Source organism: Bacillus rossius, assembly GCF_032445375.1.
Source record: "Bacillus rossius redtenbacheri isolate Brsri chromosome 4 unlocalized genomic scaffold, Brsri_v3 Brsri_v3_scf4_2, whole genome shotgun sequence".
In the NCBI taxonomy this organism is placed as follows: domain Eukaryota; kingdom Metazoa; phylum Arthropoda; class Insecta; order Phasmatodea; family Bacillidae; genus Bacillus; species Bacillus rossius.
This window is the reverse complement of record NW_026962011.1, coordinates 52,836,883-52,853,436: the sequence shown is the minus strand read 5'-3', so window position 1 is coordinate 52,853,436 and position 16,554 is coordinate 52,836,883. Positions and strand designations below refer to the sequence as shown.

Below are 16,554 nucleotides of genomic sequence, written 5' to 3'. Positions count from 1 at the left end.
GCACGTTTTCTTCTATAGTTATGTTCTACTCTTTGCAATGCACAATAAGATTTTTGTTTTAAAGCGATGCTGTGAAAGACAATCTCACTTGCAAGTGTGTTCACAACTCTTATGTAAGTCCTGCGCAATTCAGAGGCGGACGCAGTAGCTCTTGTAGAGAGGGGGAAGGGGTGGGGTTCGTGTTCAGAAACTAATGTTTTCCCCTGTTTTATGCTGTGTTAAGTTGCGATCAGCTCCTTCCCTACGGTCCTTGGATCCGCTACTGTGTCGCATACAAAATGCGATCCAACAGCTAAAGTAGCGACACGGTAAACGTGTTTGAAATTTGACTTTCGCATCTCAACACAACCGAGACTAGAAAGCGTCGTTCTCAATCCACGAATTCTCACGGTCTTTACAACTGTCCCTAAAGTCAGTTCATCTGCAGTGAAAACTGACTGTAATAATATTTATGCTTTTTTTAAATCAGGCACAATTGTCGACGAGTTAGTGTGGTTCCAGGAAGCGGAATGGCTGATCAGAGCTCTCCCGCACAGAAGAAAGACTAACAAGTGCAACGTGGGAGGTAGGCGACCTCAATTCGGGCGCTCTTCGCAGGATATTTCTAGAGTTCTGCAAGTAAGATGCAACGAAACAAAAACAAAGAAGCCAAACAAAACCCAAAATAATATAATCGAAAAACTTTGGGGATATGAGGTGCAATGCTGTATGTATGGAGCCGTTGTTTGCCTCAAAGCCGGAGGTACAAAGTGCGACGACTGGAGCGACAAGACAAACCTAAGATTCATTGATCTCGAGTCAAATGCTCCAAAAAAATCTAAGTTCCTACATCATCGGATATATATTTTTTTAAAGTAAAAAAAAATATGTTACGTTCGGTATGTTACATGAACACAATTCTCACAAAAATTGGTTCTTTATTTTATTCCCTGGAGGGTATGTTGTCGCACGTCTTGACGAACATCTAAATTGAAAGTTTAGTTAGGTTAGGTGATCGACATTAAAAAATTATCTAAAATCTTGAAAATGTACTAATTATAGACTTTTTTAATATACTAAAATATTTATAATGTACTTATTCTCGCTTTTTTGTTTAAATTCATTTCGTGAAGCTGTGAGCGTGAGCGAGCGGAAAACTTCGGGTATGTTCGGAATTAATCGTGGGTCAGTGAATCCTAGGCTTCCGTGAATTGCAACATCCCGCCGCCTTTCCCCTCTTGCGACAATTGTACCCTCCCACCATTCTGCCAAGACACGTCGCGCAATGATCTCCTGCATGCTAAATGTGGGATAGCGAAGGGGTAAGGGGAGGGGGTAAATGAAGGGGGCGGGGGTGGTTAAATACCGCGCGGAGTTGAATTTCCCCGCGCTAAGAGCCGTCTTCCCCTGCAGCTGGGAGGGGGCGAGGGGAGGCAGGAAGCGCAGTGGGCAGCCGGCGGACAGCGATATGGTGTGCGGCTGGCCTGATTGCCGCGCCGCTTCGTTTGAATGTCATATCAATTCACAAGCCGCGCACGTATCGCCGCCCTCTTCAGGCGCGGGTCGCCCGCCCCGACGTGCGTTCCTTCCACTGACGAACAAACAAACCACTCCCGTCGATGCAACTGTTTCTAAGAACCTCGGTGTCGGCGTGTCTACCCCCAAAAATCCTTACGTGCTAGTGAATGGTTTTACACCAAGTGGGCATCGTTATAAATGAGCAGAATATGCTGACAAACAGTGGACATGCGCTTGGTCTAGGCTAAGGGATCGTGACAAAAAGAGGTCAATGACAATGATTTTATTATGTGTTAATCAACAACAGTGATAACGAATTTGCAAACAGTAATCACACAAGAGACACGCCATTTGCATATACACACTATGTTTACCCTATATAAAATAAAACCGGAACATATCCAGCCCTTTACGCGTCTATTAAAAATTAAATTTTAGAATTTTTATAATCAAAATCGTAAAACGTTTGAAATTAAGCAAAAATCTGAAAATATGGTTTAAAAAGGTTGGTCATATCACCGCCCTTCAGTAATAATATCTGGTTTGCCATCTTTTATTCCCGCATGTATTACAAGTACAACGGAATTAACAAAAAAGCCGTCTTTACGACATGCTTCATTCTTTATTATAATTACCTCACAGGGAGGTAACATGCATTACATACAATATGCTAGGGTAGTGGTGCACAGTAGTAGTTAATAAGCAGAAATATTATGCAATTGCAAAATTACTGTACCAGATCCCGTTTTTGGAGCGCACCCCTAGCCCAGCGGGAATGAGTTAGGTGAGCGCCTCGGGCGTGACCCCACTAGACTCAAACTTCAGGGCACGAAACCCCGGGGGCTCGACCCCATAAAACAATTAAGGAACAAGACATTAGGACACAATTATTAATTCACAGGCATTAAACAAGTGCGTCGTAGCTACTCCGTGCGAGCACCGCACGCACGGAGTAGACAACGAACCTCATTACCAGTCACCGCGGCCACTGGCCTTAATTAAAGTGCCCGTGACAATGATCGAGTCAGATTAGGAGAAATCCAACTAAAACAGTTCACAGTGATACAATATGTTAATAAATTTACAGTCGCCAACTTGATCCACAATTCAAATAACTAAATACTATAAAACAGTTGTTAAGCCTTAAGCACCCAATTACCAGGTGCTACCTTTTAATTGAGCACCTTGAATGTGTTTTTAGCTTATAATAGAGCAAATTAAGTTAATATAAGTTTTTGGCGCCAACTCACAAAGGAGGTGTAAGTTTCCCTCCCTTGCGAGGCGGCCATGTTCGGCAGTCTCTAACCACTCCGCGCCAGGTCAAGACGTGTGTCCGTGAGCAGCCTTCAACTTTGTTCCACCGATCGTTCATTCTGCACTTGATTTAATAACCAAAACTTTTTAATTCATTGCTGCTCACGTAGACTCGGCGTGTATTTCGCGGACCCGGGCTTATCTCGACCGTTTCCTTGGTGATTCCGCACCATGTCACGGACCACGCAATTTACGGCACTGGCCGACTCCAGCCAACTCGTTTTCACGTCCCCGCGAGACTGCCGCGGCAAATTCACAGTGTTATGTTAGTGTCGTGTTTTGTTTTGTAATCAGCTTGTGTTCGTGTAATTGTACAACGGCTCAGATGCCGCATAGCGCACTATCCTAGCTTTTGTAGTTGTTCTGCCACCGTGTAGTGTATGTGTAGGGAGTACAGCGTACCCATGCATACCACCGGAGAAGTCCGTGGATTAAAAGCCAATTTAATATAAACTGTGTCGTCTACGATAATTTCGCACCATTCCGTCCTCCACACGGCCGAGCGGCCTCACAGCCAAGTAGGGAGTTTCAGGGTAGATTTCCAGCTGCTTACCTGGCAGGGCACGCGGGGGCAGAGTACCCATGACCCATCACCAATGGCCTAGTGTCTCACTAGCCTGGCGCCCCCCTCCCCCCAGACAAAAGTAGCCCCACGATGCCCGTAGCGCCCGTCAGGTACTTCCCAGACCTTCTACAGAGGCCGGGTGACGGCACAGCATACTGAGACATAGTTGAAGTCACTTTTTAACCTCATTATCGCCATATTGTTCTGCCCAAAATATTGTTTAAATGATGCTTTATAAGTATGAATTAGTATCTCTGTAGCTAAACACATTCACTTTCATTAAAGCAGAGATTTTCTGCATTGAAAAAAAGTATTTAAATGGAAAAACTGTGGTTGGTGATGCAAATGGAGAATGATGCATTGCAGAGTGCTAGCTGTGGAGCAGAAGGATTGAAGGAATGGTGTTACACTGATACTGAGAGAGAAGGCTGCAGGTTGAGCTACCCAACGGCCGCAGCTGTTAAGGGTCGTTTTGTGCGAAAAACAGGGAGAGAGCAGAACACAATCCTGTACTGTGGTAGTGTTGGTCACCATATTCAAATACCTTTTTTTGTCTATTATAAATTAGAAAGCATTCAAATTACGTATGCCACATAAGAAAAGGCCATTTTCCAGCCCTTGTCTGTCACTGTTCAAAAAAGTGTTTAAAATTCAAAAAAAGATAGTTAGAATAATAAATGGTAAGACACAAAGGACTCACTGCAAACCATTGTTTAAACAATTAAATATTATGACTTTTCCTTGCCTGTACATTTTTCATACTATACTTTACACAATGCGTAACTCCACAGTAATATCAAATAGTAATATACACAGTTATCAAACTAGAAATAGATGTGATTTACATTTAATCACACATAGAACAAAACTATTTTCACAAGGACCCTACTACAGTAGTATCAAACTAATTAATAAATTACCAACTGAAATTAAGGAAATTGTCCATTTAAATAGGTTTAAACAAGAACTAAAGAAATATTTATTGACAACTCCCTTCTAGTATGTACTGGAGAAAACAGGAGGCAACCAAATAAAAAATAAGGTAGATTTAGTTTTACTTCACTTGTTTTACAGATGTTCCCTATGCTTACAATAACTTTCAGATACTACAGTCATAGCTGAAAAGGTTGATATTAAAGAAAATACATACGATAGTAATGATCCTATGCACAGAAGAAAAGAATCGTTCTATGTCATCATTAGTCTATGTTTTTTCAATCATGGAATCAAATAAAACTCTGTGGAAACAAACAAAATGAGACGTACTGTTCTAGCAAATTTTTGGTTCTAGACTCTAGATAATTTACTTCACGCCAATTGTTTTGAATTGTAACATAGTCTCTGTGCCTGAAATATAAGTGATATTTAATTATATAAATGGAGTCTCGACAAAATTAGTTTAGAGGTAGTATAATTTTCTGGAGTCATTATTTTGAGGTTAAGTCAAAAGTGGAATAAATAGCTAATCTGTTTGTTGTAAAATTTGTTTGTTCTTTAAGTAATTGTAAATAGTTACTTTTTTTTAAATTTCGTATATGAAACCTGCTGCGGTCCAACTTTTCCGTACCCTCCGGATCTGTATCATATTACTTGCTTACACACACTCATCTAACTTTGTTATTACTTGATCGTTATTACAACCAACTTGATTTTACTACTTTGTGTTCACCTTTGTCAAAAAACTTCTTGAGTTCACTTTCCTACTTCTAGGCGTTTCTATCCTGCCGCCCAAATTTCCTCAACGTCCCACCCCACTGAGTACCTGGTACATCTAAACTAACCAATCTTTTCGCCTTTTTGGATCTTCGTAACCTATAATTGCTACATTAGTTCTTTTGGGATATTAATATAACCTCCCTTTTCATCCTTTTATATTCTCCTCCACTTCCCATTCATCCACCCATCTGTACTCCCACCAGTTCCCTCTTGGACACAACTGTGAATGGATCAAACACTGCCGTAGCATACCCCATTCAGCATAGAGCACACACTTGCGCGTACACACTGGTTTTAGTGTACTATATGTACAATGTATGTGTATTCATGTAAGTGTTTGTAAGAAGTGACACATTTACTGCTCATGACCTTATCGGTATCCAAGTCACAGTGAATGATAACCAACTTATGCCAAGTTCACATTGGCCAGTTTACAATCTGGGTCAGGTTTTTCAGTTCAGATGCAGTCAGCATTCACTTAGTTTGTACTACCGACAGTACCAACTGCTTACTGTCTAACCCAGAGAGTGTCAGGGATTCATTTGGGCCGAGTAGTGAGATCATCACCAAGGCATTTGAGTTGATTCCTGGCTGGGGTCAAACACTTTTTTTTGGGGGGGAATGTTGGACACCTTGCTGTGAGCCAGTGAGTTTTCTGAGGGTAGTTCCATTTCCCGTGCCGATTATTTCCAGGTAATGCTAAATTCTCAACTAATCGCCCCTAATCGTCCATAACATCTATGTAATGTTAAACCATTCTTCAGTCATTCAGAGAGTCTAGAAGGTTAAAAACTTAAGTTAATTTTACATAATCATCTATAAAATGCCCACCCAATATTTTAGTAAATATTTTGAAAAAATTATTTCACTACTAGCATCTTTCAGTAAATTAATTTAGGCTTTAGAAATTTCAGTTAAATACGAAAACAGTTATTTTGATAGCCACACTAACTAAATTTTTTGTTTCAAAATAAGTAAATTAGCCTACATAATTAAACAATATAATTTATTTTGAAAAATAAAACCAGTTACTGCAAATTTGTTAGTTTGGCAACTTAATCTTTTTGTCAAGTTTGTCTAAGGTATGAAGCATGTGTTAGTTGACGGAAGTATAAGTTTATATATAATATAATTCATTGGAAACCTTTCAAGTTATGTGATGCGTGCAGGTCACATTTATAGTTATGGCCAGGGTAACGTTTACAGAACAATATATATATCGTTTACAGAACAATATATATATATATATATATTTATTTATATATATTGATATATATATATAAATATATATATTGATATTTATATATATTGATATATATATATATATTTGTTGTTTTTTTAAGAATTGCACATATAGAAATTGGAAGGGGAATCCTGCATATGACTATTTTATCGTCTTAATTACCACATGTATGTATCTGTATCTGTGTTCCAGCGAGGTACTGCAGAATGGGGCCACCGCCTGTAGTGACTGGCATATCGCCCAAGGAAGGGCCTCCAGGCACCAAGGTTACGGTTCGGGGGGAGTTCTTGGGAACTGGGCCTATGGATCTGACAGGCAAGCTGAAATGCATGTTTGGAGTATAAATGAACAGTAGACCCACATTTGCCATTAATTAATTTTAAGTTATATTTGGATCACATTTATTGTACATTTGAGTTACTCTGCATTGTGAAATCCATATTAGGTACATCTGTCACGTGACGCTTTTAATAAACAATAGTTTTTGTCGGTTTACGCATCCCAAAAAGTGGTTCCAGCTGCCTTTTTTTTCCTTGAACCATTTTTCCTACTTGCTACTGTTAATTAACTATTCGCTTACAACAGAAAATATTGAAGTACCTAAACCTAGCATGAATGCCTTAGTTGAGAAGAAAAGTGGAAATTTGTTTGCATAGTCCAGTTTCCTTAAAGTAGTGCATTATCATGTTAGACAAGAAACTCACATGCAGGGTTGGTGACATGTTAAAAAAACTTTTAGGATGATGATGTTACACTTCACTATGGCCACAGCAGCTCATCCTTACTTGGTAACTCCGGACTGACACAACAGTTGGGCGACTCGAGCTACGGCCTGTGTGAGGCAGGCCTTCGCGGGGGTCAGGTTACTGAGCTGTCAGTGGACTCTGTGTGTGACGCCCAGGCGGTGGCTCGGTCAGTCGGACTCAGCGGCTCAGCAGCCAGATGGTGAGCAGAGCTGTGCAGCTGGTTGGTGCCCTTCAGAGTGATTACCGATAATTTGGGCGAGCTCGTAGATCTGTTACGCCACTGACCGTAGGCCCGAGAGTAGGGTGAACGATGCGCCTGCCCTTTCTTGGAGTCTCTGGCTGGCGAACATTGAAGGTCGGGTGGGTTCGGACCTCCTCGATGGCCCTCGGCGTGGTTGCCCGGGGCAACAGGCGACACGTGGTCGCTCGCAGCCTGCTGCGCGGGTCACTCCACTTGTAAGCCTCGGCACCGGGTTCAGTAAGAGAGGAGCCAGCGGCTTGATCATAACATATGTGTACGGCACACAGATCATTATAATTATCTTAAAGCTAAGGAAAATTACAAACTTTTAAAAATCATCTTCGTAATGGAAAAAAAATATAATTTTTCAGTTTGCAATACTTTCAGGAATAATGCTGCTGTAAATGTGTAGAAATAGTCAGCTTTTACTCCATTTTTTTTGGGGCCACCAGAATTTCACTTACAAAAGAAAATTTCACCTCATGTTACATGTTGCAACTTTTTTACCCACCGGCTTGATGGTGTTTTGAAACATGCAACTCTCTTTTTCCGCAGGACTGACAATTTGCGGATGTGACTGCCTGCTCTCCGCGGAATGGAAGTCCAAAAACAAGATAATCGCTCGCTCTGGCCCAGGGAAAGGGCGTGGAGACATCATCGTCACCACACGCTCAGGGGGGAAAGGCACATCCACTGTGCAGTTTAGAGGTGAGCATTTTGAATTGGTGGTTTTACTCCGAGCAAGGTGGCACAACTTGGCATATTTATTTTACTTATTGGTTTGTACGTCTTGTGGACAATGAGGTGTTTACAGATGAACATATGCAAAACAATTAATGGAAATTGGGAAGAAATGAACTATGGCCAATAGTAAGAAACCATTTGCCTGGAGTGATTTCGAGAACCCATGGGATAACAAAATCAGGATGGGTTTTGAACGTGTATGGTTTTGAATGCAGGTTCAAAATTTTACTAAATGTCAGGGTACAGTGTAATAGTACAGCTAAAACTTTTGTTGTAACCATTTAATGCTCATTGTGAGCTGACAGATTGTCAGTAATTTTGTCTTCTCAACTAAATAAACTATTTTTGGGTGGGTTTTATTTACAGCTGCAGATATGTTCTTTGAATTACTTGCGATGGGGAAGATGGTTTGAAACATTATTTTGCACACACACCATTGCAGGTACACCGTATGTTGGACAGAAAACCTGAAGACCGGTCAAAGAAAGACGAATACACAAATACACAGAAAACAAGCAAAAATCAGCCAATGTCAAATGTTAAATCTACAGACAGCACAGAGAATTCAGTGAAAGTAACTAGTCAGAACAGTATCACAGCATAAACACGGTTGGCTGACAACAAGAAGACCAGTAAACGCTGACAAGCAACTATCTTGAACAACACAGTGACAAAACAGAGCATCCCAACAATGATATTAAACAGAACACAAATTCTCTGTTCTGTCTATGCATTTAACATTTGACATAGGCTCGTTTTGGCTTGTTTTCTGTGTATTTTTTTATTTATCTTTCTTTGTCCGTTCTTCAGGTTTACCTCTATGACGTACAGTGTAAACCTGCAATATAGCCTGTGTCCAAAATAATGTTTTAAATTACAGCTGCAAAGTTATTTAAAGTTAATTTGTTTTGAGATTGATGCTGTATGCTGTCACATTATCACGCCAGCAAGTTGTCACAGGAAATTATTTGAACTGTTAATGTTATGATTTAAGATTGTTTTATATTGAACAGGTAGTACTGTAGTTTATACTAGCCATAATATGTAGGATGTTGATAAATTTTTATACCTGCAATATAATATTTTTGGAGGCCTCAATCACACCAGATGACTGTCGTTGACTAAATATTAGTTTACGGAGGGTGATAATCTGTGTTGTTTGTTTGCAGTGATGAAACACAGGTAATGCATGTTCCTGTGTGCAGGCTACCATGAAACCATCGGTCCCATGAAGGAAAGCGCGGTGTGGGTGGAAGAGGCTCCCCTGCAGACTCTGGCGTGGGGTCGTCGCTCGCTGTCCCCCACCAGCTACCAGCAGGAAGACCCCCTGGGGCTGTCTGTCGAGGGCAATGAGTACGTGTTACCTGATCACGACTAGGCTAGCTCTACCTAGATTAGATATTTTGAAGCGTTGTGTGTTACAAAAATCCATAAAAAAAAATTAAATTAATTTTAATGAAAGGTAGTTTAAATATATCGTTGGAATGATAATGTTAATTTAAGAGATTTGTTTGGAAAAAGTTTTTCACCACTCGGTTATCTTGCAAGCATGATATTTACAGTTTCTAGATTTCTGGTTTTGTTTTGGTTAGGTTTGTACGGTTAAGTGGTTTGAGGGTTGGGTGTCGTAAATGTATATTTTCATTGGCTGTTTACAGAAAATTGTTGGTAAGTGCTAGCAGAAAAATCCAGGTGGTACAAAACTTTTGTTGAGTGGTTGTATTTATGCACTTAAAAATTTTAGACAAAAATACAAACACCCAAATAAAAAAAAAAATGGTTTTGGTCCACATCAATAAGGGAAGAGACTACAAATACTTTACACAAAGATAGTTCCAAGTGCATAAAAAATGTCTAAGAAATAAGGTGTATCAAAAAAATTGACTTGCAGTATTTCAGTACAGCATAGAGATTGTGAATTTATGTTAAAACTGCAAAGGCAATGGTATATATTGCTGTTATGTAAATTTAAACAGCTGTTTTCATTGCCTAATATAAGTAAACTAGACATAGACTTAGGTATTCAACGGAGATCCTAACAATCGAGTAGCCATCAAACGAATGGTAGAGACAAAAACAAAACCACTGAAACCAACTGCTTCATTCACAATAATTGATGACTGTACATTAAGACGACAAACGCTTGTCACAGGGACAGCAGTGGTAGAAGACAAACACCACAACAAGTAACACAGCTCACACACAGAGGACACATTGAAAGCAAATGAAGGAAGTGGGCTGGCTGCTGTGTCTCGGCCGTCATGTCGTGTGTGCTCGCAGCAAGAAGTTCCCGGAGGAAGAACTGCACGAGCTGTTCCCCGAGGGCTCCGGGGACCTCACGTCGGAGCAGTTCGTCGCGGGCTGGTTCCTGCTGGAGCACCACCACGCCACCTCGTTCGACGACCTCAAGGCAGGGCTGGCGTTCCTCCGGCGCAAGGTCGAGTCCCAGAAGGAGGGTCAGCTCTCGTTCCTGAAGGTGACATCCGAGTCAATATCCTAGCTTTGTTGTCCTCCAGCATTGTAAATGTTACATGATCGTGTTAGGTACTGGTTGCCCCTTTTGTTGTTCTCAGTTGGTTTTTTTTTTGTATTGCTGAATGGTAACATCTGTAATACAATTAAATGGATTTTTATATGAACTGACGTTTTTTTTCTCAAGAGGATAATAATTAACAGGGTTGCTACAAGAATAGAAAACTAGGTAATGTCAAGAAAATTAATTGAATAAAATTGAAACTAGATATGTGCCGGTGATGCATGCCAAGTGTTATATGTGCTGTGTTTCTAAGTTATAGGTGAATAAAGATAAATGGAATGTAATTACATATTTTGTAAAATATCAGTAAGGTTTTTTTTATCAAAGTACATAAATTAGGAGCAGTTTGATGAACGTTGTGTTTAGCACCCACCATTCCCCTTTTAAGTTGGATTTTTTCAAACCCAGTGTACTTGCTAGTGTTGGGTGTTAGTTTTATTTCACGTAGATCTGTATCCATAGCAATACTATAGTGTTCAAGGTTCACTGGAAACGTAAAAGATAAAAAAATATATTTGGTGGTTTTAATTATGGTACAATGTTAAAGTTACGATGTTGAAAAAATTATATTTGACAAAGACCAGAAACTGAACTTATTTTGACTGTTGTATTACCTAAAACCTATACATATTCAAGTTAAAAAAAAAAATTGGTCAGCCCATTCTGCACCCCCCCCCCCCACCCCCCCCCCCGCCAATCTAGAGATCCATCCCTGAGAGTATGGATTTAGATGTAATCGAAATTGAAGAAACAAGTATTAAATAGTAGAATCAAAACTGGAATCAAAATCAGCGCATTTGAAGAACCGGCCCAAAACTTATTATGACGTCTATTCCCAATACAATATGAATACACAAATGGTTGGCTCCAAATATAGTCAGTGCTCTTACTACTGGCTTCTGTATGCCGGCCGGAACATTTAGCTCAGTGTGACCATTGTAGTTGAAGTGGCCAGACCACTTGCGTCCTTCCACAACAATTCGGGTCCATCCCAGCGGGGTCAAACACAAATGGGAACATGGTGAACGATGCTGTGAACCTAGCGAGTCTCTTCTGGGTATTCCATTTAAATTATTTACTCCTGAACATCTCTAATGATCTCAATGTTGATGAGATGTTAAACTTTAATTACTTCGTTCATTACTAGGGGTCTTTGAGTACTCGAAAAATATTCAATATTCATGAATAGTTTGATATTCGATAATCACGAATAATTGGATATTCAATGCAACATTTATAATTTTTTATTTTTTTTTTTCCAAAATATTTGTTACCAATAAATAGGCCCACACCAATTCGGACACATTTACAAAAAAAAAGCATTGTAAAACAAAATTTAACGTGTTTGAGGGTATGATGACTTATTGAAATATTTTTATTTGTACTCCATCTATATTCATACATTGTTTTATATTTATTAATAATATTATATTTTCTGTATGTAACAATATCAACAAAACAACTTACAAACTTAAATTTTTGTGGTTTAAAAAAAAGTATTTTTTTTTCTTTATTTTACACCTCTTTGTAATGCTTACATGTTTATTACTCTCTTTTATTTAACTTTAGTTTGGATAAACTTTTCTTGGACTCCTGTGAAGTGCGGAAAAAAAAAAATTCACTGTATGTTAAAATTAAATTAGAAAAATATTCAGTATTTGTGAATATTGTAATATTTCATTCAAATGAAGAAAAAAAAATAGTATTCTCCGCAGAAGCTTATTCGCTAACTGTTTTGATGTTACAGAGAGTACACAAGATCCATTACATTTGAGAAATAGTTACTGCCTAATTCTGTTTTTTTTAAGACAAAGTATATCTTTTAACATTAATTCTTTGTTTTATTTAATAACTACTCAATCTTAATCAGTGTATGAATCTTGTTCTAACCAGGCCAATGTTGGATCTGTGATGGACCAGTTGGATACATTAACTATTCTTAAAGAAAAATTTGAGGCTGACATCAAAGAATATGGTTCAGATCCAACAGCAAAAGTAGAAGAGGCTATACAAGGTAATTAACTCATAGTATAAATTAATTTATGTGAGCGTAGCACACACATATATATATATATATATATGCTAATTTGAGTATGTAAAGTACAGAATAGGTATTTCTAAATAAGAATGAAATGTGCAAAAATGGAAACGCATCTGCGGGAGTCTATTCCTTGAAAATAAAGAGAAGCTCATGTCTCACGTCAGACTACGCCTGTTGGTCAGCCATGGTCTGATAGAGTGCGTGTACCGTTGGTCCTAAAAAGCATTGAGTGTGACACTTGTACTTGAAATGTAAACACAAAAGTTGCTTATTTTTGTTTCATAATTATACTTATTTTATTTGATTTTCTTATCCTAATACAGTATTTATACTAGTACAGAAATATACCCTTTTATGCCATCAATCAAAATAATGAAATGTAGCCATATAGGTAATTTTAATTGCTCGCTGCCAACTTTATTGAGACGTGCACCTGACAAAGTGTGCATTTTATTCATCCATAGTTCTAAGCAGTGATATTTAAAACAGTGATTTTGAATATTGTATTTAGTTAAGGTGTCTTATCTTTGTAGCCACTTTTATATGTAAAGTACTGTGTTACTAAAGACACATTGGAGTTGTTTCAATACATTATTATGAGAGCACTTTTGATTAAAAAGTGAATGGCAAAATATTTTGATAATCCTGTTTTTTGTGAAAACAGGAAAATTAATGAACTAAACACTTTTTTATCTTGTAGAACAATGTTGTATCACAGTAACCTTTGTTTTTTTATATTTTTTATATTTTCATTTCAATTAAAGACAGTAAAAATGTAGAGGGACTGGGCTTTGTAATAGAGGGTAGGCACTTCCAATTTGTAGTATTTGCTAGTAGTATCACGTGATCGCTTAGCTTCCACCAATGTAATCTGAGTTTGGGGAACGTGGCAGATATTGCAGTGCATGGGTGGGAATTATTTTCGGGATGCTGTCATTTCCTACATCAATGCATTTCACCATCTCATCTCATCTCCTGTTATCATCTCATAATTTATTTATTTTTATTTGTAACATGCCTACCAACAGTAACATAACATTTGTGGTATGCACTAATCAAAATGACAAACGTGATACTAATTAACAAGACTAGCTATAATAAACAAAACTAAACAAGAGGCAGGCACTGCACAATGGGTAGGTACCATATACAGGAAGGCACTACCAACAGGTAGGCACTACACAGAAAACTTACTCTACATATATGTACATACATGTAGACAACACCAACCCACACTACAAGAGACAAAGTCACAACTATGACAAACAACACAAAAACATACAAAAACCGTAGTAACACATTAGGTATTATGAAAACATACTATGTTAATTTGTAATATTAAAAAAATATATATATATGATGATTTTAATGTTACAATAATTATGTACAGCTATGCTAAATTACAAAGTTTAGTACCTAACTATTAAAATATGGACTAGTAGAGAACTAATTGATACAGAGTGTGTTTCTATATATTACATTAAGCAGTGTTACGTTAACAGTTTAACCGGTGTTTTTGAGACATAATGCCACAATTGATTGATTGATTGATTGATTGCTGTGGCAGTGTCTATGAAGGAAGCCAACAAGCTGTTTGAGGAGGTGCTGGCCAGGAGGGACCGTGCAGACGCAACCCGCAACGCTCTGGGCGTGCTGCAGCGCTTCAAGTTCCTCTTCAGTTTGCCCGTCAGCATCGAGCGCAACATCAAGAAGGGCGAGTACGATGTCGTCATCAATGACTTCGCCCGAGCCAAGAACCTGTTTGGGAGTTCAGATGTGCCGGTCAGTGGTTCCGAATGTCAAATGAAATATAGTATTACAATTAATTGTCAATCTTCTAAAAATTATCAAACACTTTGGTCCAAAACAATTTTTGATTAGACTGCAAGGGGTTGAGAAAGCCTCATGTGGGAAAAAAGAATACAAACAAAACTTCTGTACAATGTAAATTTATATTTTAATTGATAGCACCATACAGGTTTTCAAGTAGTAGTTTTGCGAATAACTGAGAAATCAAGTCTATGTATTAGTAGTGTCCAGACATCTATTTCTATGAGTGATTCCGACAATTATTTTTATGCACGCGGTCTAAATTGTCTGTGTAACATATACACAATACCTTACAGTGTTAACACGTTACTATTAACCACTTAAATAAGTATTTTGCAATATTGCATCACAAGACGTGTTGTGTGTAATCGGTGCGCCAACTATGGCAAACTGAACTAAAGAAGCAAAGTGGATTCGGGCACATGACGAAGCGGCAACTTGAGTCGTCTCAAGGCCAGCAGCGCTGGAGGGGGGAGGAGGGAGGGTACTAAGAGCAGGGAGAGGGAGAGGGAGAAGAAGAGAAGAAGAGAAGACCCACCCAGCTCCGAGCAAGAAGAACATACCGTATACACTGTAGCGAGTTTACGCTCCAGCCAAACGGCGCCTTTAAGCAGAAAGTGCGAGAGATTATGACAGTGATGAATCCATGAGCTCTGCCATTGTTTGTGAAAAGAGCAAAAAATATTTTTCTGCAACATTTACAGAGCAGTTTTTAAATAATTGTCACATGAGTTAAACGTATTAGTACTCTGCTGATTTACCATATTGAGGCTGTGTAAAAGTTTTATTTATTTATTTTCATGTTTCAGGTGTTTAAGAAGGTGCTGGCGGAAGCTGAACTGCGTGTAGCCAAACTGCAGGAGCTCCTGCAGAACAAACTGAAGGAGATGCCTTGCACTTTGGAAGAACAGAAGAAAATAATTAGGTAAAAACTCCAATTAGAAGATCTGTAGCTAGTTCATACTGTTGTTACAGTGAAGCACTATTAAGTTGATCATCACGGAGCTTAAATATTGGGTTTTTAGAATAACTTGCAGCCCAGAAGTTTAGCTAGTTTTTTTCTAATGGTTATATGCACGTGAAATTTCTTGAAACGTACAAGCATAAGAAGAAGCAACGGATGAGAGCTGGGTATTTAAGAGAGCAAGAGTAGAGAAATGATAGTTGCAGAGATGCGCTTAAGATGTACTTTAATGGTAGTCGGATATTACGAGTACAATGGGCTGCATATGCGATTAATGAGGATGAACTGCACTCAGGTCACGTATGCTGGGGGTCTCCTGTTCGAAGCGTGAATAAATAGAATGTTCAATGAACACTTTAGGCATGGTAGTTATATCTGAGTACATCTTATGACTCCCTAGACTAAGGCAATACTTAACCAATAAGTGCAAAGATCCGGAATCCAATATGTTCTTGACCTTCCTCCTACCTAAACCCCCTTCTTCCACATCCCCTTCCTTTAAGAGTTTCTTCTGGTAGTGACGGACCACGGGCCATTACATTAAGGGGTCTAGAATGATTTTAGAACTATTACAGTTAATTAGTTTTTGGCTACTTTAACGAAAAATAGTTCTGCGAATTAGAACTGTCTCTTGATGTTATAAAGAAGTTTTTAACTAAAAGAGATATAAAAATGTTTGATACACAGATATGAAGATGTGTTTTGCTAGATACTAGTATACTTAATAGTACTGGGACTTGGCAAACACTTTGTAGAAGGGGGTGTTTGTTATGAAGGGGGTTTGACTGTAGTTTGGTACCGGAAGCAGTTGACCTGTGTGGCAGGAACCTTGTGAACCTGGAGGCGAGCGGGGACCCAGCGTGGGACGCCATCGTCACGCACTCCAACTTCATCGTGGAGGGCTTGAAGGCTTGCAAGGACGAGCACATGGCGGCTGAGAAGACAAGCAGCGAAGATAGTGGTATGCCTTTTAGGATCATTCCATGCTTGTGCAAGGGTTTTTTTTTCTGAGGGGGGGGGGGGGGGGGGATTAAATCACAGTACTGAATTTTTACAAATGACACTATTATTAAATTTTTTGATTACAGTCTCACTCATTAATGAACATTTTAGTAGG

The 16,554-nt window shown here is 38.8% G+C and overlaps 1 protein-coding gene across 1 annotated transcript in view; it reads left to right on the top strand.

The window, feature by feature from the left end:
• Nucleotides 1-4,601: 4,601 nt before the first annotated feature.
• Nucleotides 4,602-16,554, top strand: part of LOC134541916 (exocyst complex component 2) — a 29,567-nt gene continuing 17,614 nt past the window's right edge. Inside the window, exons 1-9 of the mRNA XM_063385658.1 lie at nt 4,602-4,781; nt 6,528-6,650; nt 7,878-8,030; nt 9,272-9,419; nt 10,347-10,542; nt 12,496-12,616; nt 14,211-14,425; nt 15,283-15,398; nt 16,262-16,398. Coding sequence (XP_063241728.1) covers nt 6,542-6,650; nt 7,878-8,030; nt 9,272-9,419; nt 10,347-10,542; nt 12,496-12,616; nt 14,211-14,425; nt 15,283-15,398; nt 16,262-16,398 — 1,195 coding nt within the window. The 5' untranslated portion in view covers nt 4,602-4,781; nt 6,528-6,541. The remainder of the gene's footprint in view (nt 4,782-6,527; nt 6,651-7,877; nt 8,031-9,271; nt 9,420-10,346; nt 10,543-12,495; nt 12,617-14,210; nt 14,426-15,282; nt 15,399-16,261; nt 16,399-16,554) is intronic.